We start from the raw sequence: 21,077 nt of genomic DNA on the forward strand, positions 1-21,077 counted from the left end.
GACTGCAGCGCAGGCAGACAGGACCGCTGACTGTGACCAGGAACACTGATAGTGTAGCACAATTCAGGCTTGGGGCTCAGGACGCTCAGCAGGAGTGCTAGCTGGAGTACACCGGACTGTAACAGGTCTAAAGCAGGATACAGACAGGGCTGAGACAGAACTGACTTGACTGAAGCAGAACACAGACTGAACACACTGAGAACTCTGACTAGGCAGGACAGCAACTCAGACTGAACTGGGGACTATAACTGGCAGGGTTGTATAGGTCATAATGCCTTATGAAAGCCTCAGGTAATCAAGGCAGCTTTACACAATCCAGCCCAGAAGGGCTAACAAGGTCAGACTTGTGCATACATTAATTCACAGGAGATAGGGCTGTTATGGCACTGGCTCACCACTGGAGGCCAACAGGGAGTCGATACCAACACAGATTGAAATAAACCCATTACAGACAAGACAGATATGAGTCATAAATGATGAACAGTATGGTATGTATTATTACCCTGCTGATGATGTTTGGTTGATGAGTGATATATCCCTATCCATATGTGCATAAAGAGACTTAGATGTTACATAGTTACATAGTTACATAGTAGGTGAGGCTGAATAAAGACTTGCGTCCATCTAGTTCAACCTATGTTTATAATAGTTTATCCCTTGTTGTATAGTATGGATGTACATTGGCAGCAGTTTTTACTGAGTTTCAGTACACTCTCTTACGCTATTTAGGGGGCCCCGAAACGTTGTCTATCCTGCACATGGTTTAAATATCCTCACCGTCAACCACTACTAAGTATCCGAGTGCCGCTTATTTTCCTGTGTCTATATCGTTGAGGCCTCATCCCCTCTTGTTGCAGGGAACCAGGGCAAGCAACAGTGGCTTTCACCCCTGCAGTCCTGAGTGCTGGTCCCTAAGCGTGGTGACCGCCGCGAGCCCGCGAGGGGCGGCGGTACGCGTCCTCTGACCTTTTCATACCCCCACTATCTATGTCGACGTGGAGTTGAGTTTAGATAGTGTGGCGAGCGCAGCGAGCCACCGAGCCCGAAGCGTGGCAAGCGCAGCGAGCCCCACGAGGGGACACGGATTTCTTTACATGTATTCCGCGTCCGCTCCCCACGCTTCAGGCTCGTATTCCGCGTCCCCTCACGGGGCACGCTGTGCTCGCCACGCTTCGGGCTCCAATGCTCGCTGCGCTCGCCACACTATCTTAAATCACCTCCACGCCGACGTGGATAGTGGGGGTATGAAAAGGTCAGAGGACGCGCACCGCCGTCCCTCGCAGGCTCGCTGCGCTCGCCACGCTTCGGGCTGGCGTTGGTAGTGGGGGTGGCGTTGACAATGGGGGTGCATTTAACATTGAAAGCACCCATCAGGGTGCTTGTACAATTGAAAATCGCACCACATGCCATTTGCTGCCATGCAATGCTATGAGATATTTCATTGTACAAGCACTCCTGTTAATTTAACATGAATATTGCATTGCATCGCATTGCTACGAAACAAGTACCCAGTTTTCATATACTTACTGTACCCTGATATTGTTTCCTTGGGATTAAACCTGTGCTTGTTAAATAGTTTGATCAGTGTTTGCATACAGTATCTGCGGGTTTGGGGGCCCTAACTGTTTCAAGCAGCTGCATAGGTTTAGCATTTGCGCCTTGGGTATCTGATTTTGCTGTTTTTTAGAAATTGGATAGGGCAGTCATTGAATTTCCCAATTAGAAAGTCAAATTGGTAGAAGGCCGCCCTGTATTACTCTAGATAAAATTTCTTACTGAATTTGTTGACTGTGAAACTATGGCAATATGACAAACACCCTATGTTTGAATGGATGCTATTACAACACTCCATGGATATCTTAATCACATCTAAACATACTGTAGCATTGTCCTTGTAGCACGCCTGTATATATGTTGTTAATGATACAGACAGAAATTGTGACATAGCTTTTCTTTGGTGAATTAACTTAATTATTCTACAGCTGACAGTGGCAGTAATTAGTTTAAGATTATAATACACGGTATCTGTTAAAGTATAATGACTCTAATCTATGAACTACATAATTAAAAGGAATAAAAACATCCCTTTTTACACCTCATTACTTTATTTTCTTTGAAAATTGTTGAATACATACAGTCTATCTATTGAATGACAACTAGATCTAGAGATAATAGGTCATAAAAGCAGTTAATCAATTGTAGTCCAAATACATACTTTTTCTCATTTTTCTATTTAGGGAAATGTTTATAAGATCTTAAAATATCGTTATGGACTTGAAATATTGATTACAGTGAGTGTACACAAGAAGCCTGAAATTGACCTGTTTTGGGAAAAAAGTACGGATGTAAAGATTTTAATTATACTCAAAGCAATGTACTTGTGGCATAAGTCAATGCTCTCAACTGTAGTTCAATGGAAGGAAAAGTAACAATTATTGCTTTTTAATGTGTACAATCCCTCGATATTGACTGTGGTATTGTCGTCACAGTTCATTGAAGTGGGTTTAATGAAATTGCTGTTTGCTTCTATTTGTTTGTAACACAAATCATTTAATTAACTCAGAGGAAAATAACATTCAGTGATTATGGCAAAGCACTTGTCCCTTCTCCAGTTTGATCTTTCATATTACAGTCCCATTTCATGCCAATCCTCGCAGCAGAGGGCATGGTGGGTGTAGTATCAGTCCAGTGATTGCTTGGCCTTATATCAAGCCTTCTTCTTATAATCACTTAGAAGACTAATTAACAGAGTCCTCATTTGTATTTTCAGCAAGACGTTTCTTAACGAGAAGGGAATGAGCTAAACAAGAGTTGCTAATTGGAAAATTAGGTGTAATAGCATTAACTTATATAAAAAAAGCCAAGCTGCCACTCTTTAATAATGTAATCCTGCTAAATGTGATCATTGCTTTGTGTGTGCCTGTTCTCCTGCACCTAACATGCAGGATCTTTAACCAATTCCAGAATAATATTGATGAGTGTTTCTGGCACCATGTCGCCTGTAACCATATTTTGAAGAAGATTTCGTCCTTCTGATCTTCCTTTTTCAGAACACATGGCTTTTTTCCATTGCTTCAAAAGAAAACCACCTTTGGGGAGAAATAATGAAAATAAATATGTTTAATTTTTTTTTGGTGTCAATACCGTACAATACAATTTGTAGGGAGGCAATTCTACATTACACAATCACCTAAAAATCATTGAGGATGAGTTAAGAAAAATCATTAAAACTATATAAGGGAGATATTTGTCAATAAAATCATACTAACAAGAGAGGTTCAAAGTGAAAATGTCTCCAATTTAATAAAAGAAAAACAGGTGGTAGCTTTTTCAGTGAATACATTCAACTAAATAAATTCAAAATAGGAAATGGTTCTGGAGGAGAGAAATCAATAATAATAATAAAAAAAGAGTATGGGATAATATTAAGAAAATAGGTGTAGGAGATCAAAGGCAGCAACTCTATACATCTATATTAAAATAAAATCAAACAAAATAAAATTAAAATAAAATAAAAAATCAAAAGCATTCCACTCCATAAAAGTTACTTTATTAGATTTGTCTGTATTGCAAATGTAATTTACTGTATACAGATTGTTCCATTTTGAATCCAATTGTAAACATTATGTGGGGCATGATGGTAACACTGGCTATTCCGCAACAAACACCCAACCAAAGGTGAAGTATTAAGGTTGTGGGGATGTTTTTCATCTGCGGACACGGGACATCTTGTTAAATCTGAAGGACCGATGGATGTTGAAAGATACATGGAATTACTGTAAGACAACCTGCTTCAGTCTACTAGAAAAGTAAAGCTTAGGAGAAAGTTTACCTTTCATGAAGACTTATCCCAAGTATAAGGCAAATGCAATGCTGGCACGAATGAACAACAAAGAGATGAATCCTTCTACAATGGGTAATTGAACGGTCAGACTTCCTTTTTCTACCGAGAGTCTGTGGTAGTTAAAGGTGGGTTGAGCCAGTGGCAGGGTTGCATCTGCCCTTTGAGCTGGTATACATTTAGGCATTTGAAGGTGCTTAAAACAAAAGTCAGACAGAGAAGCCACAGAGCATGTGCAGGCCTGAGCGCAAAGGGGTGTGCGTGGCTTAGACCTGGTGTCTATTTACTACTATAAAACAATTCTACTGAGACTATCTTGAGGTTGACATGCTCATTAGATGGGTGCTCTCTCACTCAGGTCACTTATTTAGTGATGACTGTGTCTGCATAGGCCTGTGGATATTATAAAATAAAATGGTGCAAAGAGCAATTAGACTTCCCTCATACAAAATTGTAGGGGTATTCAATTGTCCTTGATAAATCGAAATTTTTGCCTGTTTTCTGCTTTGGGCTAGTCCAGTGGTTCCCAAACTGTGTGCCGTGGCTCCCTGGGGTGCCTCGGGACACTTGCAGGGGTTGTCCCAGGTTGGTTGTTAAGTACCAATTCAAACTATTTTTGGTAATTATTTACTACAGTGCTTCTGACTAGAGAGGAGGCCCAGACGGAGTCTTCTACTCAGTAGAAGTGCCTCTACTGGCATAAATTTCTGGACTGGAATACGTACAAATGACTGGTGGTCAGAAGACTGACAGCGACATCCAATAATGAAAATCACAACAGGGGCTGTGTAAATAGAAGGATAAAAAGAAAGAGAGCTCTTGACTGATAGGTTAGCAGAGCTCAGGAGAGCGCTGCTTATGTGGTGCTACATGATTTGATGCTGGGTCCTTCAGTGGCATGAGTCACTGGGGAACCTGGCATTCAGGGAAAGGAAGCCCATGTGTATACATGGGCTTCCCTCAGTTCGTATAGACTGGGCTTTTGCAGATTTTTTAAACCATAGATTGCCTAAATGGAATGAAGAGGACCGATGTACGCCGGATGGTAAGTATAATATTGTTTTACAGGTAACATGTTGGAATTTCTACTGGACAAAGGGACCAAACCTATGGGATCAAGACAGGTTAGTATGGATGTGTAAAGTATGTAATAAATGTGTACTTTATTTGTGTGGGTGTAAGTTATTGTGGTATTGGTTCTATAGTGGGAAAACAAGTCTCAGTGGGCCCGTTAATGCCATGCATGCTACAACTCGTAGTTCTCCAAGTCCCAGCATGCGGAAAAGGCTTGCAGGGTCTTGTAGTTCTATTACAAAACACAATATTGATTTTTTTTACACTTTTATTTAACCATTTACATTCCATCAGCACAGCATCCACTGCCGAAGGATGCCTGGGACAGCCCTGGACTGACCAGCCACGATGTCATGTTTTGGTAGGGGCAACTTATATAAAATGTCCCCCCCCCCCAGCTGTGGCATGGCACCACTGGCTGTTGGAGCCCAATGCTGGTTATAAAAAGGGGGGGCCCTAGTTTTTCGTCCCCACCATCTTTTTGTAACCAGGACCAGTCCAATTTAATTTTTTCCCTGTATTTCCGCAACCAAGACTGGCTCAAAAAGCCTGAGACTGGTTATCCTCATGGGGGCGGACCCCAGGCTGGTTTTTTGTTCAATTTTTTTTTTAAACAAAAAACCTTCACACAGATCTGACTGATCCGTGCAATGCTTCAGCTTCGTATGTATCTGAACACAAAACAATCGGGTGCAAACGTGATCTAACTTACTAAACTCTAACAATTTAAATAACAATAATAAATATTTTAGTTAATATTTTCACTAACTGGACAGATTTTTTTTATATAAAAATGTGTATGTGGCTGCTCCCAATAGCAATCTGGGAGTTGCTCAACTGAACATAATAGAAATAGATATATTATAACTACATGGATATATAAAATGTAATCACATACAACAGTATTAATAAAAAATATGTATATGCACCCCCAATAAATTGTTTTGAATTATTATAGAATTACTGAAGCCAAGTCCTGAAATATTAATTGATAAAGCTCCACTGTGTCAATAAAGTGTCAAATGCTTAATTCTGATAAATAGGTATTCTCACCCTAGTTGGTAATTTGCAGCTAAAGTTCCAGACTGTGAGGATATAAATTTGTACACTGTGTGTGTTGTTACTTAGCCACTTTGTTCTTTAGATGAGATCCAATATACAATTGAGAATATGGTGACCTCCATATAATTGCACAGCTACAGCTGTTAGTATGGGATGCAGTTAAAATCCCGACCGCCGGAATCCCGACCGCCGAAATCCCGATACTTTCTCCCTCCGTGGGTGTCCACGACACCCCTGGAGGGAGAATAAATTAGCGTGCCGAGCGTAGCGAGGCACCTGGCCCGCTGTGTGGCGAGCGCAGCGAGCCTGCAAGGGGGGGCGATCCACGTCCCCCCCTTGTCGGGATTTTGGCGGTCGGGATTCCGGCGTCGGGATTTTGAACGCCGGGATCCCGACCGCCGGGATTTCATACTGAATCCGTTAGTATCGTGCTGTTCACAGCTAATGTTCCACCTTTAAATGGTAAGACTTGTATCCAAACCAACTGGAGATGTCCAGCAGCACAGGAACCAGGGTTTACGGATGGCTGTAGCTGCACCCGCATGGCAGTCCGCCTGTTGACGGACTGCCGATGATGAATTTTGACAGGACCAAGCTGTCTGTATTTGGCTGTTGGGAATACTCGGCACATAAATGTGAATCACTTCCATCGGAAAATAGGAATCCTGAGACTACGGCAGCTTAGTAAATTAGCTGTTTTTTTCAGTTAGAATTTTTGGACATATCATGGCCGATCCCGGTTGAACGCGTTAATACCGCAGATCGTCCGTGATCGGCAGGCTTGCTAAATTTCCCCAGTAGTTCTATATACGTAAAGTACCATCAGAAAAAAAAAAAAAACACACAAGTATTAAATAAGATCTGGAAATTTCTAAGTTTGTGTCACTTTTATAACCTTTTATTATACACCACATAACATATCTTGTTGCAACTTTAACCATACAGTATCTAAACTAAATGATTAGTTAATAAACTAAGCACGTTCTAAACGTATTATTTTCTATGTACCTTGATGAAGTCTGCAGCAAATAAGCCGTGCATTGAAATGTGCTGAGAATAATTCTGGTATTAAGTTTTCAGTTTATACAAAGCATATTTGACTAAATCAATTCAGAAATTACATTTGAAGTAAAGGCACTCAAATATTCATCTTGTAATATTAAGTCAGCAAACTCAACATTCAATTATCCATCAAAGTACATAAAGTTTGGCAAGTATTATTGCTATGAAAACATAAATAGTAAATCTTTCTTAAGATTACATACAACAGCTGAATTGAATTACTTTTATTATGTATTGGATATAACAGTCTCGTTTTGTGCAAATACAGAAGAAATCAAATGTGGTCTGCATCTTGTTATAACCACTTTAGCAACACACACACACACCATAGGGAGTGAGGATGGCTCAAGACAGAAAAGCATAAAGTAGAATTATTATGTTTTTGTTAGGGATGCCACCAAGGTGGTATAGGTGGCGCTGTTGCACTTGCCCAGCAGTCCTTAAAGCCTACTGCAGGCTAAGGCTTCACCTATAACAGCCATGTTTGTGAGGACGAATTAGGCCAGATCTTACAGAGGGATAAGGCTGCTACAGGAGGCTGGGCAAGGCAAATACAGGACTGGAGTCAGACACAGAAGGAACGACCAGACCCACAGGATAAAGAATAGACAATAGCACACTACTGTGTGCGACTAGCATGGGACCACTACGGCAGATAGTATACACAAGCAACACAGCACTGGAGATGGGATTACCAAATACTGGGCAGTGAACTGCAATGGCCGAGGATCAAGCTATGCTGTCACTGTAGCACTTGAGTACAATGTGAGTAGACAGATATAACCGGAATGCAACCAATACTGGTTACAGGAAGACAAATGGACTACTGGATTGGACTGGGGAGCAGCGCCAGCACAGGTGTACTGACATGTAAGCACAGGTATATACTGGACACACAGAAGCTCAATAGGAGCATAAAGAACACAATAAGACAGTAATATGAACACAAGACAAACAGCTCAGTATGAGCAGGGAAAGAAAGGGCACGGTATACTTCACAGGACTAAAGCAAAAGCTCTATTCGAGCAGGTACAGGCTGGAATATGCAGGATAGGAATACAGACACATGCTCTTGCAGAGCAAGCTAGACGTAACTCTGGGTAACACAGGTTAGACTGGATTAGATAAGGATCAGGGTTTGTCAGGAAAGACTGAGTATGATCTGCTGTAATAGCCAGAAACAAGCAGTATAACCAGCACAGAGCTTAGGGCAGACTGGGTAATATAGAGAGCAATATCCAATAAGAAAAGCTATAATGGACAAGCCCCCTTAATGAGGAAAGTCACTGCAGGTGAGCAGCCTGACACACAAGGAAGAGTGCTAATTTCCTAATTATGTGACAGGTAAAACTGCACACAGAACAAATACAAGAGTCAGGCTGCATTTACACCGACCCCCCAGAGGCCGCTCGAGATTTTTCCTATTTTTTTAAAGCGGCAATCATTTACATGGGCAAAACCTGTTTTTTCAGTGTAAATGATTGCCACTTTAAAAAATTGGGAAAACTCTCCCAAAATCTCTCCCTTTCTCATTTTTGCACCCTATTAAATTTGTCCTCATCATCTATATATATGACTAGTGTCTGTGTGTCTCTGAAACACTGCCATCTGTTGAAATCTCTTTCTCACACATGAGCAAACAAAGAGTCATAAATAGCTTACGAAGCATTTACTTTGAGTGGGCTTAATAGTATTTCATATAAGCAAGTGTGCACGAGTAAGCGGCACCGCTTACTCGTGCGCACTTACTTGATATACTGCATTTTGATTTATGTACTCTTTCCTACAGGTTACACTATAATTGAGGTGTCACGTATCGGCTACTGACCCTACTTTACCCCATGAGGGAAGTGGTAATGGTCCGATACGGAGTGCTGCCATGACATGAGCATGCCAATATGATTCTATAGTTGTCTCTGTAATAGCGTGAAATATAACTGGTTGCCTCATTAAGCCACAGAGCTGTTATGTTTGTAAGATGAACCACTGACGTTACTATATATTACTCACCAATACATCAGAGACCTTGGGACCCACGTATCAAATGTCTGATAACCGCAAGTACCGGAAGTAATGGGAGGTCGCCGCTCAGCCAAGAAGGAATGCACAGCATATACCACACTTAATGCATTTCAGAAACCTTGTCCTTCATCATGTCCTGATGAAGGACAAGGTGTTCGAAATGCATTAAGTGTGGTACATGCTGTCCATTCCTTCTTGGCTGAGCGGCGACCTTCCATTACTTACGGACGTAAGAGGACTAGGGTACCGGTGCCTGGAACCTCTCTAGAACAACAGAGTCCTGGATCTCAGCGGATGGGGCCGTTTGCAGTTGTGCCATAAGGATATGTGATTATATGCTTTATATCATTTACCATTGTGAGTTCTCTTTACAGAATAAAAATTGGTGTTTTACTTGGATACTGCACAATGATTTTCTTTTGTTGATATACCCCGATCTCTCAAATCCCATTGAATTGGGAAAAGGGGATATTATTTGTGTCATTTTAGGTATCAAAAGAATCTTGAATACCATTTGACCATTTCTACACCATAAGCTATGTTGTTTTATTAAACATGCAAGGGTAGTGCTGTATGGTTCACCATTTTTCACCAACGCATAAGTATTTCATATAGTGACAGATACAAGAAACCATAACTACTACTGTAAATAATATGTATATACAGTAAATTCTAATATTCTAAATGGCTGGTGCTATCCACCAATCAGAGTGCTCAAAGCCATTCACTGTATGGAAGCATGTTGAGAGACAGCAAGAGGGGAGTGTTAAAATTGTATTTATTGGTTCCTGTGAATGAGTGTCTAGATGCCTCATTGCCCAGGGTCTACAATGCTGTACATTGGCACCCTGTTGTTTGCAGAGTCACGGAAACTCCAGACAGTGCTACATTTTCTAATGCAGTTGCCCAAAAATTCACCCCATAGGCAAACGCAGGGGGGGGGGGGGGGGTGTGTTCTGGTTGCCCAGAATCCCCCTTCCTCTTGGCAAGTGCTTTAAATAATCACAACAATAGCACTGGTATAAAATATGATCTATAGAGCTGCCATCACATTATGCAGTGTAAGGGGCAGAGTAGAGCTGCTGCACATGCCTAGTGTACCAGCTTCTTCTACCACATTTACTGTATGTGTGGTTCTGAGCCCTCAAACATTGCAATGGACCAAAGAGTAGCTGCCAGGAGGAAGAGACAGGAGCCTTATCATGAAGTGGGAGAATGTGAGCTTACAAAGTGCAATACTAGTTCTATTACAGTATGTTTGTGTATTTATTTATTATGATATGTTTAACCTTTCCCTGACCACTTATCTTATTTAAACATTTGAAACAGTCTGTACTATAGCCCATCCGTACTGTTAAATTCTAATACTGTATTCCATATGTGTCCAGTGTAGAAAAATGCCAATTTTCAGGGCTGTTACTACTCTCCCACACTCCCATACTTACTCCAATGTGATGCAGAGTGGGATATTTTGGATTACATTTGGAAACCCCCCTCTAAAAATAATGCGTTTAACACTACACCGGGGGGGGGGGATAGAGAGCAATGCATTCCTGTTAAGATGCAGCAGCTCACCTTCTTCAGCAGGTCCTGACTGTTGCTAGGTGACTGGGGCACCTCATCACAATAGCCACAGTGGGTTATGGTCAGGGCCATTATCATGGCTGCTATGTCCAAATGACTTCATTGCTCTGAGCACCAGAAACCCTAGTTTCATCACTGCCTAGGTGTCACAATAACTTGGCGACACTTCCACTTGGGAATTGGCTAGACCTATCACAGGGGCGCGGAGTCTAACCGTGCCGGAGGTTTTCTGCCAGTGACCCCTCCAAGCGGGATTTGGGCTTCAGCGGCTCCCGACACGTCGGTCGCGGTCCCCTGGATAGGTTTCCCTTCTGAGTGGAAGTGCTCGGTGGATATGGACGTGGTCGTATTAGCCGGGTCAGAACCAGATGGACAATGCAGTACAAGGGATATAGCGAAGAATGGTCAAGGCAAGCCGGGTCGGTAACAATCGGTAAGTACGGTATCAAGGGTCAGGCAAACGGGAGGTCAAGAATCAAGCCGGGTCAGTACACTATGAGTCACGAGGATGGGTACACAGGGGTTAAACGTAAGAGTAGTCAGGAATAGCACGGGTCAGTAACACTACAGGATCAGAAACAGTATGGAACGCTGGAGTAGGTGAAGTGAACCTATACTCTGGCGGGGTTTACCTGTCAGGGACTTCCTTTTATCCCTGCAGGCACCCCCACCAATATCCTGCCTGTGCCTTTAATTACACATGAACGCGGCGCGCGCGCCCGGCTACCAGGAAGTACACGCTGTTTGTCCTTCTCGGTGCTGCAGAGAGATCTCTGCTGCCGGAGGGGACTGCGTGCAGCCAGCACCTGCCGCCCAGGAAGCAGCCGCCCGCACCAGAGGCGCCCCCGGACCCGGTAAGTGACCACCGCGGTCCGGTAGGCCGTGACATTACCCCCTCCCCTAGGGGTGGGCCCCGAACACCCTATGAATGGCTTATTGGGATGTTTTCGATGGAAGTCCCGAAGTAACTGTGGGGCATGGACCTCCAAGGCCCTAACCCAAGCGCGTTCTTCTGGGCCAAAACCCTTCCAATCAATAAGGAATTGAACTACACCCCTGGACACCCTGGAATCCAGGATTTGCTTAATCTCATATTCCTCATGACCTTCCACAGAAATGGGCAAAGGAGGTTGTCTGGTGTTGGAAAACTTGTTGATAACGAGCGGTTTAAGAAGGGAAACATGGAAAACTATGGGTATTCTCAAGGTCTTCGGAAGTTTAAGTCTTACTGCCACCGGATTGACTATCTGAAGGATGCTAAAGGGACCAATGTATCTTTGAGCAAGCTTCATAGATGGTACTTTGAGACGAAGATGCTTGGTGGAAAGCCAAACTCTATCTCCCGGCTTGAATTGAGGAATACTTCTCCTTTTGAAATTGACAAAACGCCTGTAGCGTTCTGAGGATTTTCCCAGATTCCTTTTTACTTCTACCCAAGTGTCCAAGAATTTTTTGACTGAATGCTGAACTGCTGGAAGGGAGCTAGCAGACTTGGAAAAATATTCGGGAATATTAGGGTGGAACCCATTTAGGATAAAAAATGGAGACTCGTGGAACAAATTATTATGAGCGAATTCTGCCCAGGGGAGTAGAGACAACCAACATAGACTCTGAGAAATTTTTCCAAATCTTGGTTGACCCTCTCGGTTTGACCATTATTTGGGGATGATAGGCCGAGGAAAAGTTAAGCTTAATGTTGGAAGCGGAACACAACGATCGCCAAAACCTGGATGTGAACTGCACTCCTCTATCAGAAACAATACTTTGTGGAAAGCCGTGGAGTTTGAAGATCTCTCTGATGAACACCTCCGCTAGTTTGGGTGCTGATGGAAGACCCTTTAATGGAATAAAGTGAGCCGCCTTGGAAAAATGATCCACCACAACCCAAATAGTGTTGTAGCCGTGACTGGGTGGAAGCTCCGAGATGAAATCCATCGAAATATTTTCCCAAGGGCGATCTGGAATTGGAAGAGGATTGAGCAATCCAGCTGAAGCTTGTGTGGGGGACTTGTGCTGAGCGCAGATGTTACAGGCAGCGACCAAAAACTCGTGAAAGAGCGTCGGCTTTAATATTCTTGTCACCGGGTCGATAAGTTAGCACTAGATTAAAACGATCAAAAAATAATGACCATCTTGCTTGACGATAATTGAGGCAATTTGCAGTCTTAAGGTACAACAAATTCCTATGGTCTGTGCAGACCGTCACTTGGAACTTTGCCCCCTCCAGAACGTGCTGCCATTCTTGCAGAGCTAATTTGATAGCCAACAATTCCTTGTCTCCAACCGCATAGTTACGTTCTGCTGGTTGAAATTTTTTGGAAAAAAACCCGCAAGAATACCACTTATTGGCCTCATCCCTCTGAGAGAGAACTGCGCCGACACCGACCGAGGAGGCGTCTACCTCTAGAAAGAAGGGTTTATCTGGATCAGGGCGTCAGGATAGGAGTGGACACAAAGAGCTGCTTGAGTAACACGAAAGCTTGCTTGGCTTCCAAGGACCACTCTTTCGTATTCTCCCCCTTACGGGTAAGGTTGACTATAGGGGCTACCACTGAGGAATAACTCCTGATAAATTGTCGGTAGAAATTACAGAAACCCAAAAACCTCTGGATGGCTTTCAACCCCACTGGTTGGGGCCAATCAGAAATTGCCGACAATTTTTGCGCATCCATGCGTAGCTCCGTACTCGTGACGATGTACCCCAGAAACGGCATCTCCGGCTGTTCAAAAGAACATTTCTCTAGCTTGCAGTACAACTGGTACCTGCGAAGGCGAGCCAGCACCTCACAAACATGACCTCGATGTGCTTGAAGATTTTCGGAAAAAATTTATATGTCATCCAGATAAGACAACCATGAACCTATTTAATAGGTCTTGAAAGATAGAGTTCATGAATCTTTGGAAGACTGCTGGGGCGTTACTTAAACCAAATGGCATTACAAGATATTCAAAATGCCCATCTCGTGTATTAAATGCCGTCTTCCATTCGTCTCCAGACCTGATTCGGATCAAGTTATAGGCCCCTCGGAGATCTAGTTTGGTAAAGACCCGTGCTCCTTTGATCCTGTCAAAAAGTTCAGAAATTAATGGCAGAGGAAAGCGATCCTTTATCGTGATGGCATTAAGACCCCGGTAATCGATGCAAGGCCTGAGACCACCATCTTTCTTTTTGACAAAGAATAGTCCTGCACCTGCTGGCGACTTGGACTCCCTGATGAAGCCTCGTTCTAAGTTGTCCTTGATATACTCGGATACTGCTTGAGACTCCGCAATGGACAATGGAAACACTCGACCACGAAGAGGTGACTTTCCAGGGATTAAATCAATAGCACAGTCTCTATGGACTGGCAATTTCTCTGCGTCCTTTTTACTAAAGACGTCCAAGAAGGGTCGGTAGGGAGCTGGAAGCTTGATATCGGAAACTACCTTGGTAGAAGACAAGGAACAAACTACACGCTCCACCTTGGGAATGCACCGACCATGACACTTATTCCCCCAAGCTAGTATTCGGGGGTACTTCCAGTCTAGAATGGGCGAATGCATCTGTAACCAGGGCAATCCCAGAATAACTGGACTCTCAGCAGAAGGAAGCACGAAGAAGGAGATATTCTCTTGATGGAGAACCCCCACTTTCATAACTACCGGTCTGGTACTGGAATATATACTTGACAGCGGCAGTCTGTTCCCATCCACCCCTACTATATGTAAGGGGTTGGGGAGAGCTTGACAAGGAATTCCCAGGCGCTTGACTGTCTGCGCTGTGATAAAATTACCATCGGCACCCGAATCCAGAAAAGCCTTGAGAGCAACGTGGGAATTGTGACCTTGAAGGGTGATATCGATGGTAAAACCTGCTGCAGAGACTCGAGACGGGGTATGCGACACTGTGCCTAGGCTGACCCCCCTGTAGTCAGTTAGGCCTTGTAGTTTCCTGGACGTTTGGGGCAACTGGAGAGAAGGTGGCCGGATTTTCCGCAGTAAAGGCACAAGCGATTCTTGAACCTTCGTTCTCTCTCAGCAAATGGAAGACGGGATTTCCCAATCTGCATGGGTTCCTCTGACTGTTGGCTGGTTGCCGCAACCGGAACAGAAGCGGAGCTAGATTCTGGAGGAACAAATCGAGGAGCCAATTTGAAACTAAACCTCCGGGACTGCTCCTTCTCTTTCTCCCTCTCTCGGTAGCGGAGTTCTATCCGAGTGCACAAGGAAATCAAACCATCCAAGGTAGCAGCAGGCTCTCGGGCCGCCAATTCATCCTTGATCCTGTCTGTCAGTCCTTGTGTGAAGGTGGCTATCAAGGCTTCTTCATTCCACCCTAACTCGGAGGCTAGGGTCCGGAACTGAACCGTATATTGGCCCACCGATTAGGATCCTTGCTTCAGGCACAGGATTGCGGAGGCAGAAGAAGTTACCTGGCCAGGTTCGTCGAAGACTCTGCGAAACTCTGCGATAAAATCGGTGCTTCGGTTGACGATGGCGTGATTCTTCTCCCAAAGTGGGGAAGCCCAGGACAGAGCTTGACCTGTTAACAGGGAGATGATATAAGCCACTTTCGTTCTTTCCGAAGGAAAAGATGCTGCTTGAATCTCGAATTGGATCAAACATTGATTCAGGAACCGCCGACACTCCTTTGGATTACCGTCAAACTTAGCCGGATTAGGGATACGTAGGGAAGATGCACCCAGGACCACTGCTGGAGGCGCTGGTGCCGGAGGAGGTGGAGACTCCACACGCTGCATCAGGGTTTGAAGACACTGCATGATCTGTGCCTGGTCCTGTTCCTGCTTCTCGACTCTAGCTAGGAGATGCTCCAAGAGCTCCTTAGGAGACGGGCCACTTGCCGGTTCCATATTCAATTGGGCCAGAGTATTCTGTCACAATAACTTGGCGACACTTCCACTTGGGAATTGGCTAGACCTATCACAGGGGCGCGAAGTCTAACCGTGCCAGGGGTTTTCTGCCAGTGACCCCTCCAAGCGCGATTTGGGCTTCAGCGGCTCCCGACACGTCGGTCGCGGTCCCCTGGATAGGTTTCCCTTCTGAGTGGAAGTGCTCGGTGGATATGGACGTGGTCGTCTTAGCCGGGTCAGAACCAGATGGACAATGCAGTACAAGGGATATAGCGAAGAATGGTCAAGGCAAGCCGGGTCGGTAACAATCGGTAAGTACGGTATCAAGGCTCAGGCAAACGGGAGGTCAAGGATCAAGCCGGGTCAGTACACTATGAGTCACGAGGATGGGTACACAGGGGTTAAACGTAAGAGTAGTCAGGAATAGCATGGGTCAGTAACACTTAGGATCAGAAACAGTATGGAATGCTGGAGTAGGTGAAGTGAACCTATACTCTGGCGGGGTTTACCTGTCAGGGACTTCCTTTTATCCCTGCAGGCACCCCCACCAATATCCTGCCTGTGCCTTTAATTACACATGAACGCGGCGCGCGCGCCCCTAGTGAGCGCGCGCCCGGCTTCCAGGAAGTACACGCTGTTTGTCCCTCTCGGCGCTGCAGAGAGATCTCTGCTGCCGGAGGGGACTGCGTGCAGCCAGCACCCGCCGCCCAGGAAGCAGCCACCCGCACCAGAGGCGCCCCCGGACCCGGTAAGTGACCACCGCGGTCCGGGAGGCCGTGACACTAGGCCAGTCAGCACCTGGCCAAAAATCCCTTAGGAACTGTACCCACAAATAAAATTGCCCCTCCTACTAAGAAGAACAAACCCTGGACAGATTTTTTTCACAGTGGGTTCTGTAATTTTTTATTATTTTTGCAGGTGTTCTACTTTGAACCACTGGAACCTTTGATGCAAGGGCATGCAAGCACCTGTTTTTCTTAAGTTCAAGTATTCCCTCAGCAATTTAAATTGGGCATGACAGGAATAGCTGACATATTTAGTGTGCCAGTAGAGAATAATATTGTATTTAAGTTTACACTACAAGTCCACACCAGCCAGCTCTTGGCGAATTGGCACTTTGGCATGGGGAATGCACATTGTATCTCTTACCTGCTAGTGACGCCTATTGCCAACTAATGGAATAATTGGGGGAAACAATGCTTTTTATTTCAACAACTTCCCCACTACTTGCCTAGGCTTCAAGTCATAGATACAATTTATTTAGGAGGGAGGGGGCAACTCAATTCCATATGTGTTCTTTCATCTATGCAATACTACCCAGAGTAATTTTAGAATATATGTTTTTTCCTTTAGTTCTAGTGGGGGATTCTAAAATTTATTTTTTGGATATTTTTCCCTACTGTACTTTAAGTTTTCATTTTTGTTTAAGAATCAAACCTGCTGGGAAAATGCTGCAGTCCCACTGGGTTTTCAAACTGTTTAGTGTAAAGTCTCCCAATATATTCTGATAATCACTCTTGTTTATCATCTAGTATAAAAACAAATACATAGCAATAGCAGAACAATTTGCTAATTTGAGCAAGGTTTATTTTGTTTTCATTTCTCTATTAGACTTGCTTTCTCATGATTGCATGCTGTCAGACTCACTGGCTCAGCAGCCCAAGCCACTGCGGGGGGGAGCCAGCAATATGTGGGTGCAGTGTCACCGCACAGTACCTGTGAATGCAGGAGCTGGAGGCAGGAGGAGAATGCCGGGGGCTGAGTTTTGGCGGCTCAGCAAGGTATGCAAAGTGCTGAGATGAGGTGTGGTGCCCGGCTGCTGCAGCCTGCACCCGTCTGTGACACTCTGACAGCAGTGTGGCCAGCTTCATACATTACGATCTCCCTCTCCTCCGTCCTGTCCCTGACACACTTCACTTGATTTATACAGACTGTGGCAGGCTTTACAATCAACCCAAATCCTCACAGTAAAGCATATTACAGTGGCTTTAGATTGATTATAAAGGCTGCCACAGTCAGAAAATGAGCTGAAAGAAATGACTTACAGGAACTTCGCTGTGTCCAGAGCTGCTCCTGAAGCCTGCCAGGTCTGAACTTCTCTGTACTGCCTGTTTAGTGGGGGAACAGGCAGATAAGGGATAACTGTGATGGGAGGGACAGGAGGCATAGGTGTTATGGGTCATAGGAGTGATGATAGAGATGGGGGACAGGAAGTATTATGTATGAAAACAAATATAATTAATGTATGAGGGGGGGGGGCGCAAAAAAAAATTCTGCAGGGGGGCGCAATATTTCTAGTTACGCCACTGGGCGTATCCTTACCACTGGTGGGTGGTACACAGGGATGTGGACATGCAACTGCGTAATCATGGCCTCGCATCCGCTATTCAATGCCAGATTACTGGCATTGAATAGTGTCAGGGCAGGGCTATGATGACATCAGCCTCCCCGGACTGGCCAATCTAGAAGCGCAGCAAAGTATGATGGATATAATCAGTAATGAATTACAGTAATCTTTACACAACATTACGATAGAGGTAAATTAAGCATACCTGTCAAACTGTTTGCTTTACTGAGCAACCCTAATGTTGCCAAAACCCTGTTTTCCTGTTCAGAGAAGTCAGAGATGAAAGGAGCCACATCACCATTAACCAGCATCCTGTGCGGGAGGAAAGCCTGAAACTCATTTGTGTTCTGAAAATCAGTTGGAAAGTTGGTGGCTGCAATGAATTCAACTGTCGTAGCCCAGTCTATACCAAAGTTTCTTTCAGGTGCTGACAAGTTGCTTAACCTGGAGAAAATACCAATAACATACTGTATGTAACTTGTAATTGGATTGTTTAAAAATTATACAGCCAAAGTGATTTTAGCTACTAAATTATATAATTTTAGATTTTTTGTAAAAAAAAAAAAGTGGGTCTAACTTATTTAGTTTTGTCAAATAAATTGATATTGCACAAACTATAAATTATAATAAGTATAATAATAATTAATAATAATAACAACAATTCCCATTTTTAGAGCCTTTTGTATAACAAATTTAATTTACAAATTTTTGCATAAAGTAGGTTTAGTGGAAAATTTTTTATTGCTATTGCTAATTATCTGGATTGTTAAGAAAAGCCATGATACACAAAAACATGATAAACATTAAGATGACTGTATTTGTAAATTCTCAGGGCAGTATGGTAGCACAGTTCCCTGATACATAGCACTGATGTCATTAGTTCGATTCCCAGGAGCCTTATCTGTGTGGAGTATTGTTTGGTGACTCAAATAGACTGAAAAGTGTGCGTGGGTCAAATGTACTTCCTCTCGTTATGGCCGGAAGGCTCCTGAAAATTGTGTGGCACTCCCAGCTGCCTAGCAAAGTGGGAAGTTTACCTTAGTCAGCATCCACCGCACACACACACCCGAAGTTGCCAGCACCCCTCCTGCAGCCATCCACAGTGGGCAGTCTGGATGCAATATGTGCAGAACAGGATGATTATGGCCCTGTCCCTGCTTTATAATCCGGTAATCTGAGCATTGTATATCAGAGGATGGGTTTGTGATGACAGTGGCATAACTAGATACATGTGTGCCCCATAGCAAAAGTTTTTAAGGGCCCCTATTTATCATCTAATGCTGAAAAATGTGTACAGCACATGATACTTTGACAGGCAATGTGGGCCCCTTTCAGCTCTGGGCCCCATAGCAGCTGCACCCCCTGCACCTATGGTAGTTACGCCCTTGTGTGATGATGCGATTGTGCATCCATGCCCCAACACCATCCATCAAGAATGATGCCATGTCCCCTGTTGTGCTGACTTGGATGCCCCTCCCAGAGGAGGCAACCAGACAGTCAGTAATTAAGGTGTGGGCTATTGGATTTTAAGTAATTTGAGGGGCCAATTTACTAAGACTCCACTTAGCATGGAGATAGGGCCACTTCTGCCTAGACTGCTGCTGCTGCAAAGCAGGACTCGACCACTATTTTATTTATTTATTAACAGTTTCTTATACAGCGCACACATATTCCGCAGCACTTTACAGAGAATATTTGAACATTCACATCAGTCCCTGCCCCAGTGGAGTTTACAATCTATATTCCCTACCACATATACACACACACACACACAGACATTCTAGGGTTATTTTTTGTTGGGAGCCAATTAGCCTACCAGTATATTTTTGGATTGTGGGAGGAAACCAGAGTACCCGGAGGAAACCCACGCAAGTACGGGGAGAATATACAAACTCTGAACAGTTAGAGGTGGGAATCGAACCCATGACCTCAGTGCTGTGAGGCAGTAATGCTAACCATTACACCATGTGTACTGCCCAAATCCATACAAATCTTACTAAAAATAGGCTCACCGCGGAGAGTGAACATTACATCACTCACTTGGTGGTAACAGCTTAGAACCTTTGCACCTTGATAGCCCTATCTCCCGGAGTGAAGTTTCTAGTCTTTTTTTTTTTTTTTTTTAACAATCTTTATTGACATCCGGCAAGACAAACAAGAGTTTGATTCAATAGATACATATTGAACCATTCCTTCAATGGGGTCCACCCTATTAACCCTGAAGGGTGCGTATGACTCGCCGAGTGCGAATCAACACAACTCCCGGCACACTTTACGGCTCCATAGGGGTGCAAGCAAATTTCAGTGAATTCCATAGGGGTGCCAGCAAATTTCTGTGAATTTGGGCCCGCGAAGGGTGTGAGTTAGGGTTAATTCGGGTGCCGTTTTCAGTGTGAAGACGGCACCTGAACGGCAACTCGCACCCTTCGGGGTTAACACCTAAGTCTCAAAACTGTTTTAAGACACCAACCCTCTAGAACTATACTTCATTGCCAATAACACCACAATATAATAAGTATCCTAAACCCTCAGCCTTGGTGTCACACTTGAATATGGCCCCTGCTTTTTTCCTAGCATAAAGTCTATCTCTCCTCTCCTTTATCTAGGATAGTCTATAAAATGACATAATCTGATTGGTTGCTATTAGAGATGTGCAGATCTGGATTTACTCGGTTCTCAAAATGGGATCTTATTGGTTATGAGCTGTCACATGTTTTGACTCCATAACATGAGACAGCCGGATAGCCAATAAGATCTTACAATGTAACAAGTAAAAGATAATTTCACCACTGGCGCTGTATACTTAATTCAGCAAAAGACTAAAATGATGGTCACCGGACCATCCACATATACCATAGAGTAACAAACTTAGTCCACTTGCGCTTAAAGGAATGTTCCACAATGATCTCCACTCTTTCTCTCCAAACCAAATGGCTCGAATGTAAAAAGAAAGGAGAATACACAATTGTAGTATAATAAAAACACTGAAGACAAAATCTCCTCCAAACGTGCAGGGGGACTATTAGAAGATAGTGTTCCCGAATGATCCAAGGGTCACTCAATTATAGGTCACCACACTCCAGTGAGTATGAACAGGTGCTTCCATGTATGCTTACATGAATAGGTTTAGGATAACTCGCATAAAGGTATCTTTTTAGGATATGGAATCTCACAAGCTTCTTCCCAATAGAAAAGTTTTATTCCGATAAAAACACGGTGTGGGCCATAATCCTTC

General features: G+C 43.8%; 1 protein-coding gene across 1 annotated transcript in view; it reads right to left on the reverse strand.

The window, feature by feature from the left end:
- Positions 1-2,101: 2,101 nt before the first annotated feature.
- The window catches only part of C3H6orf58 (chromosome 3 C6orf58 homolog), a 35,474-nt gene continuing 16,498 nt past the window's right edge, over positions 2,102-21,077 (reverse strand). Inside the window, exons 5-6 of the mRNA XM_083174684.1 lie at positions 18,048-18,286; positions 2,102-3,089 (exon numbers count right to left, since the gene is read on the reverse strand). Coding sequence (XP_083030810.1) covers positions 2,935-3,089; positions 18,048-18,286 — 394 coding nt within the window. The 3' untranslated portion in view covers positions 2,102-2,934. The remainder of the gene's footprint in view (positions 3,090-18,047; positions 18,287-21,077) is intronic.

Source organism: Crinia signifera, chromosome 3 (assembly GCF_055691185.1).
Source record: "Crinia signifera chromosome 3, ASM5569118v1, whole genome shotgun sequence".
Lineage (NCBI taxonomy): Eukaryota > Metazoa > Chordata > Amphibia > Anura > Myobatrachidae > Crinia > Crinia signifera.